We start from the raw sequence: 19,112 nt of genomic DNA on the forward strand, positions 1-19,112 counted from the left end.
CATGGCAGAATAGGCAAGTCTCTCACTCTGCCCACTGCTGTGGGACCAGTGCTTTGGACATGTTCCCACTGAACTCAGGCTGCTGCTACAGCAGCACCATGCCTTCACATATTTGATAACAAAGAGTTGGAATGGCACACAAGACTGCCCCAAGAGCTACAAAAAAAAAAAAAAAAAAAAGAGGAGTGGGGGAGGGGGCAAGTGAGTCAGAATAGTTCCTTCCTTTTTAATACAAGCATACGTGAATTTAAGCAGGGACACTGGGTGAATCATATCGGGGCCTGGTTTGTAAGCCTTGTCTCTAGCAATTCCCACCAGTCTGCAAGCATTTTCAGTAGAAAGGGGTAGATAAGATTTTACAGCACATGCATCTTGATTCCATCTGCCCCGCTCCCTCCCCCATCGAAGATCCTGGGCACGTTTCCTCCTCTGCTCCTTGGTGGCCCCAGGGGAGGCTCCAGAGCCCTCCCTGTGTGTGGAACAGTTGCTGCAGCACCGCTGCACCTTCATGCAAGCAGTGTCCAAGGAGCAACTGCACCAGTTCAGTCTGAAACGGAATCCTTAGTGCACACAAATGACAACTGGTGTTATAAATTATCAAATAGTGAGCCAAAATTATCAAAAATTTAGCAAAGATTTATTAGTTTGTCTGCAAGACCGAAGTTTGGTCTTCAAAACTACCACAGCCAAAGAGACAGCGTGAAGCCCAAGATCAGCGCCGGGTGAACACAGATCTGACATCCCCAGCGTCAGAGTATCCCCACTTCACACTCGCGGCTTCGCGCGGCGAGGTTTTATACAGTTTATTCTGCCTGAGGCAAAGATGACCAAATTTTCTTTGTGTCTCTTCACATGCATCGCTGTTGCTTTCCATGTGCAGAGGTGGACAAAAGCCTTGTCCAGGTGTGCCATTGGTGTCAATAGGCTCCGGGAAGCCGTGTATTCAGATATATCAGGGTGGCGCTGCTGACTATCTTGATAGATGTGATCGGCAATGCGATAATTGCTTTTGGGTGGCTCTTGACATCTCGGGAAACCAATGATCATCACCCTGGAAGCTTCTATTCTTAGATTAAGGCGTCAATGGTTATCTTAACATGTGTCCAGGAACTAGTTGAATCTGAATAAGACAGCTGCTCCCGGCCAGGGTAATCAAAAGACGTGGCTTGGATTTCACAATATTTTATACCATACATTAATAGCATGAATTATCCCTACCATATATTACAGCAACAATGCTACATGCCTACACAGGGACAGGAAGAGGGCAGAACCAGAGACCATCGTGGCCTAGCAGTGAGCTTTGGGTGTGCCTGAAAGCAAATGGAGCAGCAGCAGCAGGGAGGGGCTGAGACTCGGGAGCATGACCGTCCCAGCGGCTGCAGCGCTGTCAGGCAGTGCCTGTACGCTGGGTGCAGTTCCGACAACTCTGCTCTCCCCACAAGCTAGGAATCGCAGCCCCTGCCTCAGAACCAGTCAGAAACCCAACCAAGTGAGACCAGAGGCAGGGGCCCCTTCCCATCTCTCTGGGGCATGGCTGCAAAACAGCCGCAGCTGTGTCTTCCTGCGCCTGTGTTTGGGCTGTGCTGGGCCCAGAGCCGGCCAGCTTGTGCTCCGCTGTGCCAAGAGCATTCTGGGCAGGCAGGCAGGCAGAAGTGCTGCTTGCACAGTGGGGAAGGGGCTCACGAGAGCCTCCTGCGGGAACAGGGCTCTGCTCCCTGGCTGGGAACAGGCTGATTTTGCTGCCGTGAGCGCGGGCAGGAGTTCAGGCACTTGAACGTGCAGCAGGCAGCTCTTGTTTCTAGGGGGGCCGGGGCTGCATGCCACAAGGGACATGAGGAAACAGGCTCAGGAGAAGGAAGATGAGCTCGAGCTGGAGTGCGTGTGCTACAAGGTGCAGAAGTAATTGAGCCTTGCCAGGGTTTCTTAAGTGTGTGTTGGTGTTCCCCAGAAAATGGACACATCTGGGGAAATGCTTTTGGATGAGAGGGGCTTGCTTCCTACGCAAAGTGCTTCCCCAGGAGCCCCCAGTGAGGTAGGTGCAGCTGTCTCCCTTTGGCTGCCTGCGCTCCTTTCCGTCCTTGAGGCCCCTTGCACTTGGCAGAGGGGCGTGGCAAGGGAGAAGGCTGTGAAGAGCAGCTTTGGCATCTGCCTGGGCCTGCAGAGCCCAAGCCAAGCACCAGCGGCAGAGTGTGTTCCCCTCCTTTGAACACAGGACAGAGGGGGATAATCTCTGTCCAGCCAAGAGCGCCAAATGCCTCTCAGAGAGCTGGGAATTCAAAGGCCTTTATGCACACATTCATGCCATCTTCCCTATCTGCTGTGTTTTAACTCTTGGCAAGATGCGTTTGCCTCTTGCTTGCTGGAAGCTGCTCTGCTCCGGGGCCGCCAGCGAGCTGGGCTGTGTGGGCTGGGCACTGTGGAGAGTCCTTCCAACCGGGCGCACCATGGGTGGGGAGGGGGTGGCCCCGGGGCAAGTGGCAGCAGTGACCCTTTGTGACACGGTGCAGCAGGTTCCCCATGAAACCAAAAGGGACAGCGTGTCTGAGCAGTCCTTTGTGACATGCGCTGACATAGGGGCTAGTGGCGACATGGCCATGCCACAGTGCTCGGTGCACATGGCGGGACGGGAGGTGACAGAGCGGTGCTGTGAGGCGACCCCACACAGCCGGCTCGTTGGTTGCTGACCCAGAGCTTTTCCAAGGCGTTCCTCCTGCAGCTGGCCTCACGGCCAGACCTCAGGATTCGGTGACTCAGAGCTTTTCCTAGGCATCTCCCATCCCTGCAGCTGTTGCCCTCGTGGCCAGCCTGTGGGAGCTCCATCATTCACCAGGAGTCTCCTGTCCTTCTGGCAGAAGCCCTTCGAGAACAGAGTGCAGGACTTGCTGTCCTGTAGCCTTCCTGAGGCTCCTCTGTTGAAGGTGCCTGCAAGGCACAACTGCAGCACTCGCTGACTCGGGCCTTTGCCAAGGCATCTGTCTCGAAGGTGCCCTTGAGGTCAGATAGCGGGATGGCAGGCAGGCTCAGCCTGTTCAAGGGGCTTCGGGGGAAGAAAAGCAAAGGCCCTGCAGCTGCCCCAGTGCAGCAGCCTGCAAAGCCACAGCAGTTGCAGCCACTGCAGCACGGTGAGTGATGGACCTGGGCCGCAGGGCCTGTGCCTGCAGCCGTCCTGGCCCCATCCCATCCCATCCCATCCCATCCCATCCCATCCCATCCCATCCCATCCCATCCCATCCCTGTGGACACACCCATGGATGGGATGGGACAGGGGCCGTGGCTGCCCCCCCGATGGCCATGCTCCATCCCCTGGGCTCCCGGGGGGCTGTTCCTGCCTGGGGAGCGCAGGGCTGGGCTGTGTTCTCTGGCCTCTCCCACAGCCCCTCAGCTCTGGCTGCGCTCGCTCTTTGCCAGATGCAGACAAGGACTGGACTCAAGAGCAGGAGCCCACCCGTGGCCGCTTCCACCGAGCCGCGCAGGTACCCAAAGCCATCCCCACCTGGGCTGGGTCTGCTGGCACTGCTCGGCCGGGCCCCGCACTTGGAGAAGGCCATGGAACGTCCCTCTCTTCCCACCCGTCCTTCTGCTGCAGACACTGCAGAGGTTCTTGCGCCTTCAGCGCAAAATGACTGGCGGCTCCACACCCGAGGGCACGGCCGAGCCCAAATCCAGGCCCAGCGAGCTGCGGGCAGAGGCTGCTGCCAGCACAGTGTCCTCTAACCTGGCCGCCAGCTCTGACTGGGAAACGGATGAGGGCTGGGAGGAGGCTGACATGGCCCTGACAGAGGGCATGGCCACCACCAACACCATCCCACAGGGCATCCCAGAGACTGAGGCCATGCCCACAATCACTGTGAGTCCTAGACCTACTCTGGAGTTTTTCCAGAAGGGTTTTTATTCTCTGCAGCAGCCTGGGGCCAGGGCTGAAGGCCTCCCAGGATCACACAGCCCCTCAAGCCATGTCCGCTGGCCCCCCTCAGCCCCATCACAGTGGGCTGGGAAGGCAAGCACTTCTTGGGGGAAGCTGCGCAAGTTGCTCCCTTGGACAGCACTCCAAGTCCTCCCTATGCCGCTTCCTCCAGGTGCAAGGTTCCTTGTGGTGAGTGCCATGCTGCAGAGACTCACGTCCTGTGAATCTGTGGACACCGGGCTGCAAACGGCCATTGTCAGCCTGACTGAAGAACACCCTGCCCCCGTGGTGATGAGCCTCCTGCGCTGTGCCCCAACGTGTGATGGGTACGGGGCAAAACTGCCTCAAGAGCTTGGTGCTCGCTGGCCCGGAGGGCCTCTTGCCCTGTACAGCCTGTCCAGCGGGCTCTGCCAGACAGGCAAAGAGCACCGGCACCCTCGGGCCCCTCTGTTTCCTGAGCTTGCTGCAGCTGCACGGGACACGGTACTGACGCACAGCTCTGGTCCCACAGAGCCGCCGCGCTAATGTGGAGAGCCATGGGCACCTCGTAAGTAGCCCAGTTAGAACATCCGGGACTTATCGGGGCAAGGCCACCTGTACAATACATATATTTTACTGTGACTCAAATGCCACCTATACCCCTGCACCACTGGGGCTCACTTGTTTCCTTCCTATGGAGACCATTGTGACACTGGGGAGCATTGTGGAACCAATGGGCCATGGTGACACTGCAGGCCCTTGTGGAACCTGTTACACTGTAGGAACTTCTGGAACCATGGAGAACATTGGGACACTGCAGGGTACCATGGATGCAAGGGGCCATTTTGACACTGTGACACTGTGGGGCCTCATGGAATCAAGGATATCTTTGTGGCTCTGTTGGGCCGCATGGTCCCAAGGGACCAGTGTGAAGCAGCAGGGCTTTGTGGAACCAAGAGGCCATTGCTACATTTCAGGGCCTTGTGGAGCCAAAGGGCCGTCATGATCCTGTGAGGCACCGTGGATCCCTGGAGACCATTGTGGCATTGCAAGGCCCCATGGAATCATGGAGACCCTTGTGATGCTGTGGGGCCCCATGGAACCAAAGGGCCACTGTGACCCTGCAGGGCCTCATGGAAGGAAGGGGCCATTGTGACACTATGGGAAGTTGTGGAACCATTGGGGGGTTCCACAACCCCCCAATTTGGGCATTGGACACAGCAAGGCTTCATGGAACAAATAGATCATTGTGACACTGTGAGGCCTTGTGGAACCATGGAGACCATTAAGATCCTTAAGGACTTGTCTAACCACGGGGCCAATATGACACCTGAGGGCATCGTGGAAGCAGACAACCACTGTGGCACTGCAAGGCTTCATGGAAGCACAGAGCCATTGTGACACTGGAGGGCCCTGTGGAAGCAAGGGAAAACCAAAGAGGTATGGTTGCCTTGGTCTCCCAGGGGTCACCTGACAGATCTGGCTGACCTTGGAATGTGGAAGGCCGCTCCCATCTGCCCCTGAAACACTGGGGATCTGCACTTTCCTTCTTATGGAAAAGAACTGTCCATCTTTTCCAGGTATCCATGGCCAAAATTTGCATTCCACCTCCAAATTTCTCTGTATCCAAGTATTGCTGCCAGACTAAAGCTGCCAGGATGGACAGATCTGGCTGGTCTTTAACTTCTGAGTGGCAGAACTCACCTGTTTTCCAAACACTGGAAAGGGCTCTGTGCTTTTCTTTTATGGAAAAAATCATCCTTCTCCAGGCAAAAAAATTCTGAAATTAGGATTCCACATTCATAATTTTGAATATCCAAGGGTTGCTCCAAGCAAACTTGCCAGGACAGACATGTCAGGCTTGCCTTGGCCTCTGGTGGTTGCTGTTCATCAGCTCCTGAAACATGGGGGCTCCATGCTTTCTTTCTTATGGAGACCAATGTGACACTTGGGAGCCTTGGGACATGAAGGGTCCACTGTGGCACTGCAGAGTACCATGGATCCAAGGGACCATTGTGACACTGTGGAGCCTCGTGGAATCCAGGACATTTTTGTGGCTCTGTTGGGCTGCATGGTCCCAAGGGGCCAGTGCAAAGCAGCAATGTGGCCAGTTAGCCCAGCTGTAACTTAAGAGTCAGCCAGATTTTACCCCAAAAGAATTTGGCAGGAGTTTCAAGCCCTAGAAATCATTTGCTTAACATGTTCCCCCATAAGCCTTTAGTGTTGCTGTGCTAACTTGTCCAAGTGTCTACTCCCTTATTGGTTACTTGTTTCCCCTAAATGGTTATTGTTCTAGTTTTCTACAGCCAAGTGTCTATGTTGTTGCTTCCCTTTCGTCTCAGGTCTTTGGATCCTGCCCCTCATAGTGTTCTCAACTTCTCCATGTTTATTGTTTTTCACCCTGTTGTTAAAGTTCCTTTTAAACAACTCCATCAAACTCGCTCCTTTTCATTTTTGCCACCCTGACCCTGAAGTCAGGGAGCCAGAGAGGTTTGTTGCAGCCACCTTCATTGTGACATTTGAACAGGGACCATGATATTCAGGGCTCCCTGTGTCAGTCACATCAGCTGGGGTTAGCTGATGGATAGGCCAGTGCTCACTGGGATTTTGCATTGTGCCGGGCCAAGAGGATTCAGGGTTGCTTCAAGGGACCTTGCCCAGGATCTGCAGGGACGATGAAGGTTTCACCTCTATAGGATCGTAGGTGGGTTTGGGGAAATGCAAGACATTTATTGCCCATTTTGCCGCTGTGTTTTTACAATACACACCCATGTCACAACATTGATTTAGGGTGTTTCGGTGGCTCTTCCCCATAAGACAGAGAAAGAAAAATGGGCAGCCAGATGTCCACAGTAGAAAGGAGCATATATGGATCCTTTAAGTTAATTCTCACTGATCATGACGAAATATTTTCAAAGAACGAAAAAATATCAATCATGAGGTGGATCATTAAAAATTTTCCAGATACCTCTGCTGTCGAAATCCATACCACTGAATTTTGGGACTCCATGGGAGTTAAACTGTACAACCTTTTGATCAAAACAGACTCCATTGCAGCCCACATGCTCCCCATGTTCCTACACCATCCTTGAGACCCCTCACCAGCAAGTAGTGTGTTGAAAATTCAATCCGTTGGTCACTCCTAACTCGGGACCTCCCCCCAAACCTTGATAAAGGTCTGCCTTTATCAGACCTTCCATGATGGTCCAAGATGGCAATGGCCACGCAGTCTTGGAGCATTATGACCTGGAGAGTTAAGAGGGAAGGAGCCTGAATGTGGCTTGTGAGACTGACCATCCTCCCTCCATCTTTGTTCCTCCACTTCCTGGTACCACAACCTTCTCTTCCGCCCTGAACGAACCTCCAGACTCCACCCTCACAACTGCAGGTCACACCCCAACTCTCAATCATTCCACCTCCACCCTGGGCCATGCCTCCAAAACTCCGTCCCAGAAGTCTGCCATCCTAAATCAAAGCCCTTCCTCCCCAACACCTGACAAAATGGCAGTGCCCTTTACATCACCCTCCAGCAACAATATAACCCCTATGGTCAGAGATTGTCGACGGAAGGAGACCAGGACATCAGGTTGATCATCACAGGCCCAATTTTATTGATCAGCACAGCGGGTTAAATACAGTTCGTAATTAACTTCATGCATATTGCAAAAGTTGAGCTCAGGATTGGTTAGTTACATATCAGCAGTTACACCTACTTTTACATTCCTATGGTCCTACTTTTGATACTTTCTACATATTCTTAGGAGATATTCAGGACTAATCTCTACTCCCTTTCTCCATGTTGCAGCAAGGCCACTGATTGCAAGCTGCTGACATCTCCTTTCAGCTTGCTGACTGCTGATTTCTCAGCTTGACCAGTGGCAATATGTCAGCATGGCCTTTCTCAGCTAACCAACTATTAATAAAGCTCTCCACATTAAAGCTCTCCACAAGAGATACTAAGCCAAACTGTCACACTAATTTTAATACAAATTATTCTGCTCCAAGTTATTCTTCCTCCCCAGAAGAGAGTTTGGATTCCCCAGAGCCACATCACCCCTCAACCCCAGAAAATCCCTGGGAAATGATCCAGAAAGAAGCAGCTAAGCAAGGAGAGTGGTAAATAGTCTCAAAACTCCTTGTTATCCCCGTATGTTATGAGAGAAGGGGGCAGAATCCCACGTATCAGCCATTGGTTTATGGGGAAATCAAGGATCTATGTAGGGCAGAAAAAGACCATAGGAGGGACTTACCTTGTTTTAATGGCCTAATGAGGGCCATGTTTACTCCACATGTCGTAACCCCCTATAATTTAAAATATATTTTGACCATGTTGTTGTCACCTACGGAATACACCCTGTGGGAAGGGGATGGAAGTGTTTGCTAAATCAATTAATAGCAGACTATGCTAATAATGAGGCAAGGGTGGAATTGACAATCAACCATCTAGCTGGAGAGGGACAACACAGCCCACTAGATAATCAAGTAGTAGGTATCTCCAGAGAAGTATTGGATGATATCAAAGAGATGGCTTTGCAAGCTTTAATCCAGCTATCGGATGGTAGCACCCCCGGTTTGGACTACCTTGAGTGGCTGCAGCTTAAGCTTTAGGACAATTAGACCATTTTGGGTTCCTGTTAAGTAAGCAAACCAATGCTACCTCCCTCACATTGAGTGGCTTGCTCTCAGACACAGAGACCATCAGACAGGCCACCTTGCACAACAGCGATAGAGTTTTTACTCTGGGCACATGGGCAAGGCTGTGCAGACTCTGAGGGCATGTGTGGCATGAACCTCTCCAGCCACAGCGAGTCAATCCACAAGAACATTCAGGTACTGAAGGAAGGGTTCAAGAAGCTTCAAGTGGAAAACAAAGACTGGTTCAATAAACTCTTCCAATCCAAGAGACTAAAGGGTTGGATGATGACTAGCTAAAACAAGAATATTAATTCTCTTAGTGGTTGTTGTTGTATTGTTAATTGTCCCATGTTTTTTTTTGGTGCTTTTAGAAAGCCTTTTAAAATTCTTTCAGTTCCATCTTTGTTGTAAAACAGAAAGGAGGAAGATACCCAACACAGGATTCTCATGGACTCCTTGGAGGAGAGAATTGGAGGCCAGGATGGCACAAAAACCTCTCAGAGACTCAGTGTGGGAAGGGAAATCCTTAAAGGCACATGAAAGTATTCTTAAATCCACAAAGTACCTTAAAATCCTTGAGTATCTCCAGGCATTAATGAGCTCCACTCAGTAGTGGAGTGTCAGTACAAAGCTCTCAAGGGACTCATTAACACAGATAATTGGGGCCATGATTGCACAAACCTCTCATGAAGTCTGTATCAAAAGGAAAACACCAAGTACCTTAAAATAACTGAAGTACCCTGAAGTATTAATGAGCCCCACTGAGTGTTGTTACTGACAAAGCCTCTCCAGGGACTAATTACAGCAGATAATTGGAGGCCATGATTGGACAAACCACTCAGAGACTCCAAGGCAAAAGCCAAACGCAAAGTCCTTTGAAAAACCTGCAGAGAGGCTCCCAGCACAGAGGCAGCTCCTGGCAAGGGCAGCGCTGCAGAGAGACAGCTCTGGCCAGGAGCAGCTCCTGTGCACAGCCCAGCAGGGCTGGGGCTCTGCCTGCAGCCACCCTGGGCACAGCACAGAGGCACAGAGGGGTTAAACTCAGCCTGGGCTGGGAGCACAGAGCAGAGCTCACTCGGGGCTCACTAGAGCAGAAATCAGCCCAGGTTTGAAGCAGTCATTCCCTGGCTGTGGGAAGAGAAGCTGCAGTTCCTACAGGGATCTCCTGCAGCTGGCACATCCCACAGCTTTTAGCACCTTTCAGGAGGACTCTCAGAGCTGCTCCAGGGCAGGGCTGTGGCCCTAGGGCAGGGCTGGCTTTCCCTGCTGCCCCAGCCCAGGCACAGCCCAAGGCAGCTCCTGTTGCCAGGCTCTGCTGCAGGGCTGAGAAGCCGGGGCTGCAGCCAGGGGTGCCAAGGGCTGTCCTGCAGAGCAGGGTCCTGCAGCCCAGGGTGCTGTGCTGGGGCAGGGACTCTGCTGCCTGCCAGGGACAGCTCTCAGCCGGCCCGGGGAGCTGCTCCCAGCGCTGGGGAGAAGCTGTGGGGGGAAGGAGCCACCCTGAGCAGGGCAGGGGCTGCTGCTGAGAGGGGCTGGGTGGGGCAGGGCTGCTCCCAGCTCCAGACCAGCCTGGGCACAGCTCCGGAGGACCCTTCCCAAAGAAGGTAAGCATGGGATTGCTGGAAAGATCAGGAGCTTTCCTGAGAGTGTTTTCAATCTCCTTATTGGAAAAGCATGGGAAAGTTGGGGTGATGACAAAAAGGTTTATACATTTTATGCATTTTTATATACTCAAAGCTCTGTTAATTATCATTATATAGTCATAAATCTACAATCCTTACTTAACACTACTACATTCTTAATTAACAGTATTAAACTACTATTATGTACTTATGTAATTATAATCCTTAATTAACTCTTGTACATTTCCTAACCTTTCTCTTGGATTTTAGAACAATAAGCTCACTGTCTAAATACATTTCTGAAATACTGTCTTATCAGTCTTATTATCCAATAGTTTTATTATCAGGAAGAGAACCTACAAAAACATTTTTCTAATTGACCAGAATGTGAACAATCAGAACAAAAAGTGAAGGCAAAGAAGCCCATGGACCCACTCCAATGGGTTGACCCAGGGGTGTGTAACTAGGGAAACTGAATCTCCTATTGGATGTTCTTGTTAAATATCCTAATTAATCAACCTTAATAAATTGTTGAAATCAGGGGCCAGGATGTGCTACTTCCCCACTGGGACACCTGGACACTTCCAATAAATGTCTCTTTTTTTATTTTACTGTTCTAACATTTTTGCAAGGGGTTTTTTTCTCTCTTGATTATAGACAAAAGGGGGATGAGAGAAGCAGAACAGTAATTGTAAACCCAGAATCACAGAACATTCTGAGTCGAAAGGGACACACAGGATCATCCAAGGAATGTTTGAACATTTACAGAGACTCCAGAACTGCAACTTTGGGTGGCCAGTCTCTCTGCTGGGAGCCTCCCAAAGGGCCCTCAGCCACTCCTCAGCCCTAGACAGCAGCAGCATCACCTCCGCAGGGCTCTCCTGAGCTGCCCTTGCCCAGCTGCACACAGAGCCTGCCCCAGCCAGGGCCCTGCACACAGGCAGGTTTCTGTAGGGCCCTGGCCAGGGCACACAGGCTGGGATGGGCTCTGTGAGTGCTGGCAGGGACAAGGCTCCTCTCAGGAGGGAATGTCCAGGCCCAGGGAGATGCTCAGGGAAGGAGAGGGGGCTGAAGAGAGCAGTGCTGGGGGCAGGATGAGGGCACTGTTGGTGTGTGGGAGGTGCTGGGCACAGATGGGCACGGGAACACTGTCCTGAGTGCCCGGCTGTCTCTGCCCTGCCCTCTCAGGCACAGCACCACAACATCTTCTCTTGGTTCTGCCCTGCCCTGATATTGTCACTGTTATCTGCTGCTCTCAGGGAGGCTCTGGCATTTGCAGCTTCTGAGTCTGGCTCTGCCCTTGGCATTCCTGCCAGGCAGTGGTGTCCATGGGAATGGGGTGTCCAAGCTTCCCTGGCACCTGTGGGGCTGTGGGAAAAGCAGTCCATGGGAAAGGGGAATGAGCTGAGTCCACTCCCTGAGATCCCATCATGGGCACAGCCAGGGATCTCCTTGCTGTGCCCTTCCAAGCTCTGAGCCCTCCCGGGTGCAAATCTGTGCCAGAGCCTCTGGGAGTTCCCTGAATGTCCCACAGGGAAGGGCAGAGCTGCCACAGCTGAGGAAATGCTGCTGTGTTTGCGAAGGGAGCTGTGAGTGTCCTTGGCACAAGGGGGTGCTGAGACCTTGCCCAGAGACCTTGAGAGAGGGTGAGAAATTCAGGGGTCCCTCTGCTCTGAGCAGGGTCTGGTTTATCCCAGGGTGACCCAGGAGTGTGACTGTGCTCTGACTACAGCCAAAGGTGCAAAGCAGGGCAGCTGGGAACAAGCCCATCCAGCCCCTCTCCTTCCCTGAGCCACAGGGAATCCTTTGCCTCTCATATCTGTCAGTGGCAAACTCTGAGTGCAGCAGAAATGCTGGGGATTTCTGATCTCAGAGAGCCAGGAATGATGTGTGGATAGGAAAACACTTCCTAAAACCAACTCCTGCCATCATTTGGTCTTGGGAGTGCAGATGCTACCAATCCTATCTCCATTAGGAATGATTCCCCTAACAAATCCTGAACATCCAGCCTTATCCCTCTGCCACATGGCCACAAACCCAGAGCAGCGGGGCAGGGATGGCTCCAAGAGAGCCCCTATGCACACCCCTGGCTGCTCCTGGCACACTCAGCCAGAACAACTGGAGCTCAGGCACGGACCTGGATGAAGGTTTTCCCAGAGCAGGAACAAGGCTGGGTGAGTCCCAGTGGGACAGGCTGCAGGGAATAGCCCAGGCTTGGCTCAAAGCAGCCTCTCCTGACTTGTCACTGTCCTTTCTCCATGAACAGATCCCCATGCCCAGCCACAGCCAATGTCCAACAGCAGCTCCATCAGGCACTTCCTCCTGCTGGCACTGGCAGACACGCGGCAGCTGCAGCTCCTGCACTTCTGCCTCTTGCTGGGCATCTCCCTGGCTGCTCTCCTGGGCAACGGCCTCATCATCAGCGCCGTAGCCTGCGGCCACCACCTGCACACACCCATGTTCTTCTTCCTGCTCAACCTGGCCCTCAGCGACCTGGGCTCCATCTGCACCACTGTCCCCAAAGCCATGCACAATTCCCTCTGGGACACCAGGACCATCTCCTACAAAGGATGTGCTGCTGAGCTCTTTTTCTTTCTGTTCTTCATCTCAACAGAGTATTCCCTTCTGTCATGTGCTACGACCGCTACGTGTCCATCTGCAAACCCCTGCACTATGAGACCCTCCTGGGCAGCAGAGCTTGTGCCCACATGGCAGCAGCTGCCTGGACCAGTGCCTTTCTCAATGCTCTCATGCACACAGCCAATACATTTTCCCTTCCCCTGTGCCATGGCAATGCCCTGGGCCAGTTCTTCTGTGAACTCCCACAGATCCTCAAGCTCTCCTGCTCAAAATCTCACCTCAGGAAACTTGGGCCCACTGCAGTTAGTGCCTGTTTGGTAGTTGGCTGTTTTGTGTTCATTGTTTTCTCCTATGTGCAGATCTTCAGGGCAGTGCTGAGGATCCCCTCTGAGCAGGGACGGCATAAAGCCTTTTCCACCTGCCTCCCTCACCTGGCTGTGCTCTCCTTGTTCGTCAGCACTGTCATGTTTGCCTACCTGAAGCCCCCCTCCATCTCCTCCCCATCCCTGGATCTGACCCTGTCAGTTCTGTACTCGGTGGTGCCTCCAGCCCTGAACCCCTTCATCTACAGCCTGAGGAACCAGGAGCTCAAGGCTGCAGTGTGGAGACACATGACTGGATGCATTGAGGAACATTAAACTGCTGGCCAGTTTCTGCAAATCACATGTAATAAAAGCATCTTTGATACTTCTTCCTGCTTTCATTTTGAAAGTTTTTTCCTTTACTTTGATTTTTTCATACTGTCCACAAAGTAAAGCCATTCTTTTGCCATGTCTCATTTTGTTTCTCTCCGCTTTCCCATAGCCGGCGACTGTGTCAATGAGGGGCTCCACTGTCACTGCCTTTAAATGAACTAAAGGATCTCCCAGCAATGTTTTCTGCAGAGATGCCCTTTTGTTGCCGTCTCTGGAGCTGCAGCAGCAATGTCCGTGTGCAGAGCTGGGGGCAGATCAGTGCTGGCCCAGCAGCTGTGCCCAGCAGCAGCAGCATTTGGTGTTGCCAGTGCTGCTGCCGTGGCCCTGCCCCACTGCCCTGGTGGCCCTGGTGTTGCTGCAGGGCCTGAGTGCTCTCGGGGCCGGGCACAGCCCTGGGGTGGCAGTGCCGGGGCTGCAGCAGGGACAGGCCATGGCCACTGCTGGGGCAGCGCTGACGCCTCAGCCCAGGGCCTGGGGGCTCCAGGCTCCTTGCCCAGGCTCTCTCAAGAACACACCCAGGCCAATGCTCAGCACAGAAAACCCCCGTGAGCAGCCCCAGGCTGGCTGTGGGCAGGCTGGGGGCCAACAGCATGGCTGGTGCTCTGCAAGGGCCCTGGGGCAGATGGGAAGGAGCAGCAGAGCAGGGGCTGATCCATCCCCAGTGCACTGGATAGCCCAGGGCAGCGTCCCAGAGCGTCCTCATGGAGCTTCCAACAACATCCCCCCTCTGCAGCCCTGGCCTCTCCCCCAGCTCACACAGGTGCCCCATCCTTGCAGGCCCAGACACGGCAGCACTGGCTCAGCAGCCCCTGTTTGCATTGCACAGAGCAGGGAGAGCACCCCCATGCTGTTGGTGTGGGGACATGAACCTGAGGGAGCACAAATGCCATCAGCCCCTGGGACAGCAAGGGCTTGGGGACACCAGGGAAACCACTCAGCTTTGTCCTGGCCTCTGCAGTCAGCCAGAAATTTGTTCCCATCAGCTGGGAGTTTCCTGTGCCACTGCAGATGCTGTTGCTCAGAGCCAGGGCTGTCTGGCAGCCACCCCCAAACTGCCTTCAGTATTTCCTTGGCATCACCTTTGCTTTCTTTCCATTTCCGTTTTATTAATTTCTTCCCATTGCCCAGCCCTGTTCCCTCCCCTGCAAACAGCCCATCCCTGTTTGCCCTTTCCTCTCTGGCCCCATTCCCCATTGCAGTTCCTGACTTGGCCCCATGGGAACGTCCCTTGGGGATCAGGATCATCCTGCAAGTGCTGCAGGAATTGTCTGCAGGCTCCTGCAGTGCCTGGTGCTGCTCCCTTGCCAGAGGCACCCCAGGCCAGGGGGGCACATCTGGGCTGCTGTGTCTGCCTCTGGGGCTCCCTGTTCTGGGCAGTGAGGAGGAGCTGCAGAGGCTCTGCAGGACTGACAGGATGGGCTTTGGGGCTGGCAGGAGAAGCTGAGGGACCTGGGCTGCTGGAGCTTCTGAAGAGGAGTCCCAGGGCTCATCCTGCAACTGCTCCAAGGGTTCTTTCAGAGAATCCCAGAATCAGCAAGGTTGGAAAAGACCTTGGAGATCATCAAGTCCAACCTGTGTCCTGCTACCGCCTTGCCTCCCCTCATCCTCCTCTTCTCCAGGATAAACCACCCCAGCTCCCTCAGCCGCTCCTCACAGGACTTGTGCTCCAGACACCTCACCAGCCTTGTTGCCCTTCTCTGGACATGCTCCAGCCCCTCCATGGCCTTCCTAAATTGGAGTGCCCAGAACTGGACACAGCACTCGAGGTGTGGCCTCACCAGTGCTGAGTGCAGGGGAAGAATCACTGCCCTGCTCCTGCTGGCCACACCATTCCTGATCCATAGGAGTGCCAGTGGTTTTATGAGGGAAATGGTGGGGAGAGGGTGATGACAAAGTATTATTGATTTTCTGCCATGAAGGGTCTTGGTTTTCACATCTGCTCAGAATGCATTAGAAGGTGTTGGGGGCTAATATCAAGTGCCATTGCTGATATCAATCTATAAAGAGGAATAGAAAACAGGAAAAAGCAGTTCACTTGGCATTGTTTTCAATACACTATATTCACTTTGAATTAACTTTTTAAGTCTGTCAAATTAACGTCAGAAAAATTGAAAATTTAAATAATTCCCAGTGGCTTGTCTTGATCAGATGTTTAGAAAAAATATTTTTTGCTTTTCTCACTGAATTCCTGAACTGAAGAGCTCAAGAAAGAAGAGGCCCCTGGAAGAGGAAAATTCATCAGCAAACTCCAAGTGGCTGAGGATCCATCCCCATCAGAGCAGCAATGAACAGAAATGATCACAGCTCTGTGGCTGCCCCAGCTTTGGCATGGGCCCTGGGCCTGGAGCAGGAGCAGCGCTTGAGGGCCCCAAGCCCGGGGCTCTTGTGCTGCCCTGGGCAGATGGGATGGCAGCAGGGGCTGCAGAGCTCTAAGCACCTTAGGCAGAGAGGAGCAGGGCAGCCAGGGAGCCTTCTTTGGCCTTGGCCAAGCACCTTCCCCCATGGCTGGGGCTGAGTCCTGTGGCAGCTGCAGCTGCTGCTGTGCCCTTGCCAGGGGCTGAGGCCGTGGGGCAGTGCCCAGAGCAGCCTGGCCTGAGCAGAGCTGTGGGGCCAGAGCCGGCTGGGCTGGGCTGGGGAGAGGCCCTTGGTGCTGCCCAGAGCTCAGGGCAGCTGGCAAAGCTTGCAGGGAGCTGGGGTGGGCTCAGAGAGCCTGTCCCAGAAACCATCAGTGTCTATCTCAGCCTGGCTGAGCATGCAGGGGCAGGACTCAGGCCAGGCCTTGTGAGGCAGGGCCAGCGCCTGTGCAAGGCATTGCAAACAGGCAAGTGGCCCAGAGAGGAGGCTGCTCTGTGCCCTTGGTGGCATGGACAGAGCAGGGAGGGGGCCCAGGACATTTGCCAGTGCCAGCCTCCGTACCCAGCCCTTGGCAGCCCTGGCTGCTGAGCCCAGCTTTGGCCTGGGCTGAGTTTGGCTGTGGCCCAGCTCCATCCTCCTGCGGAGCTCAGGGCCTGTTCCCAGCCATGGCCAGCCCTGGCTGCCTCTCTACTGGCCCAGAGGCCGGCAGAGCCCAGGGCAGGGATGTCTGTGCAGCCCTACAGGTGCCAGGGGCTCTGCAGGAGCTGGCAGAGGCTGCCCAGCAGGGAGGCCATGTGGCACAGTGCCCCAAGTCTGCTGTGGGCACCACGGCACAGGGGCCATTCCCAGCCGCAATGCTCCTGGCCTGGACTGGGCCTGCACAGGGGCTGGGCCACCATGGCTGGGCCAGCACAGGGCCACAAAGGGGCCACGCAGCCGCTGCCGGGGCTGACAGCAAGGCCAGGCAAACACAAGCAATTGCTGAGCATGGCCTGCGCTGGCCAGGCCTGACTGTGCCAAAGGCCGAGCTCAACTGCCCTTGGGGGCTGTAGCAACAGTCCAGAGCCCAAAGAGCCTCCATGGCTGTGCTGGAGACCAAGGCTGCAGGAGGGAAATGCAGGGCTGCTGCGGGATGGGGAGGGCTTTGAATTCCAGCACACACCTCAGCTCTCTGATAATCCCAGCACCATGCTGGGCCCTGTTTCAGACTGAAGCAGAGCAGATGTTGATGGGACAGGAGCCCTGCGGGGCTGTCAGGGACCTGCAGCTTGCAAGGTGCTCTGCTCTCCCTCAGGTGCTTTCAGAGAGATCCAATCCCAGCTGGGCGCCTCAGGGCACAAGTGGCACTGCCTGTTCATAGTCACACAACTGATGTCTGCCTGAAAAGCGGCACAGGTGTTAATACGTGTTTGTTTTTTTGTCTACAAGCAAATCTTAATTATCTGGGTCTTTTGAGTACTTCTTAGAATTGGCAAAGTATTCCTGCCAAGAGAAGGAATTTCCTGGATTTCCTGGATTCTTCTGCTGATGGCAGGAGAAGGAATACTGATCTTCCCCTCTACTCTTGTCACCAACATTCAGTCTAATGTGTCATGACCCTCTTCCTTTAGGTGTTTCCAGCTCTCCTGTTTAAATGGCCTTGTTTAAGGACATGTCTTCATTTAGAGCAGCTGGATCTATGTCCTTCCCTTCTGTCCCAGTTTTCTTCCTGCAGCTGTTTTCTGACCATTCCAAAGAGTCTCCCTTGACTGGCTTCATGCTTGACCTTAAGGGAGTTGCCCACTCTTTCAGAAGTTTAAATAACTCCTTAGTCAGCATCTTAGTTGTAGTTTTATCTATTCTATCACCTCTTATTATGTCTTTGTCTAAAGTCATTCCTTTATGGCTATCCCTTGTGGATGATGGACACATCAGATATTGCTGAGATGTCACAAGTAACTGAGGGAAGTGTTTTGATGTTTATTAAATTTTATCACGGTCAAAATTTTTATGTTGGCCATGAAGATGAACCTTTCTGTGTCTCTGAGCCTCACCAGTTCCTGATCCCTCAAAGGACAGAAACCTGATGAGTTGTGGTTTCCACTCTGGGGGCTGCACTTGGACCTCCCTCCATCCCTAGAGCAGACCTACCTTGTCCCACAAAGTCCCTGGCAATGCAGGGATGAAGGAAATCAGACAGGCTGTGAGGATCAGGGGAACAGCAGACTCAGGGAGAAGAATGACTTTTGCATTTGATGGAGTTGTGCCTCCCCTTGGGTTTGTTGGATGACAATAAATGAACACCCCTCTGCGTCTCAGGCAGCTCCTTCTCCAAGGAAAGCAGGTGGGAGTTGGAGCCAAAGAGCTGAAAGCTGCAGGTGCAGCCTGGGCTGGAGGGAGCTCAGATTTGCACAAGGCTGCTCTGAGTGCCAGCGCTTGGGTGGGGGGAATGGTGGGGTGGGAGTACGGACAGAGTCTCATTGATTGTCAGCCATGAAGGGTCTTGATTTTCATATCTACTCAAATTCATGAGGAGATACTTGGATTCAGTGTCAATTGGAGATTGCACATAGCAATAAAAAAACCAGGAAAACAAAACTAAATAGGACCTAAAAAAATCTTCTTGCTGTCATTTTAAATATCATGCATTTACTTTGAATACGCTACTGAGATCTACCTAACCACAAATGATTTGAAAATTAAAATCCAGTTATTCCCAGAGGCTTGGCTAGTTTAGGTGTCCTGAATGTTAATCAGCCCTGGGACACTGAATTCCTGCACTGGAGAGCTGAAGGCTGAACAAGCCTCTGCAGCAGGAAAATTCAGCAGCAGCCTCCAAGGTGCTGAGGATGTCAGCAGCCCCCACTGAGGCCATCCCTGCCCAGAGACCGTGGGGGAATGGGCAGACAAGGAGAGCGTCCCTGGGGCTGGGGCAGCACAACTCAGAGGCACCAGCGGCTGCAGCTGGGAAATGGAGTGTGGAATGTGGCTGGGAAAGCCCTGCCTGGGCTGTGCCAAGCAGGACACACAAGCCCTGCTCCCATCCACTAAAAAACTCTCTCAATGAGACATTTAAAAGGAATTACAATTGTTTGTGTCCTCTGAGTTGGACTCCCTGGAGAAATACCAACAACAGTTTCTCAGGAGCTCAGAAGAACTTAAGAAAATCAGAGAAACTTAGGCAAAAATTTTTCATGGCATTGTAGTGATTTTAGTTTGTTAATTAAGGATTTTTCAAATCCTGGGATTTTTTCAGTAATGTATTGATGAGTGTGGTGGGTTTTAGTGTCAGTTAATTATTTATGTAATTCTTTTTTTTGTGAGATATGAATAGTAGAAAGGTAAAGCAGGCTTAAAATTTTA

General features: G+C 52.9%; 1 protein-coding gene across 1 annotated transcript in view; it reads left to right on the top strand.

Annotated features, from left to right (window-relative positions):
* Positions 1-2,591: 2,591 nt before the first annotated feature.
* Positions 2,592-19,112, top strand: part of LOC141731636 (uncharacterized) — a 143,743-nt gene continuing 127,222 nt past the window's right edge. The window contains exons 1-4 of the mRNA XM_074558050.1: positions 2,592-2,649; positions 3,412-3,476; positions 3,590-3,850; positions 4,115-4,390. Coding sequence (XP_074414151.1) covers positions 2,592-2,649; positions 3,412-3,476; positions 3,590-3,850; positions 4,115-4,390 — 660 coding nt within the window. The remainder of the gene's footprint in view (positions 2,650-3,411; positions 3,477-3,589; positions 3,851-4,114; positions 4,391-19,112) is intronic.

This window comes from Zonotrichia albicollis, chromosome 24 (genome assembly GCF_047830755.1).
Source record: "Zonotrichia albicollis isolate bZonAlb1 chromosome 24, bZonAlb1.hap1, whole genome shotgun sequence".
NCBI classification, from domain to species: domain Eukaryota; kingdom Metazoa; phylum Chordata; class Aves; order Passeriformes; family Passerellidae; genus Zonotrichia; species Zonotrichia albicollis.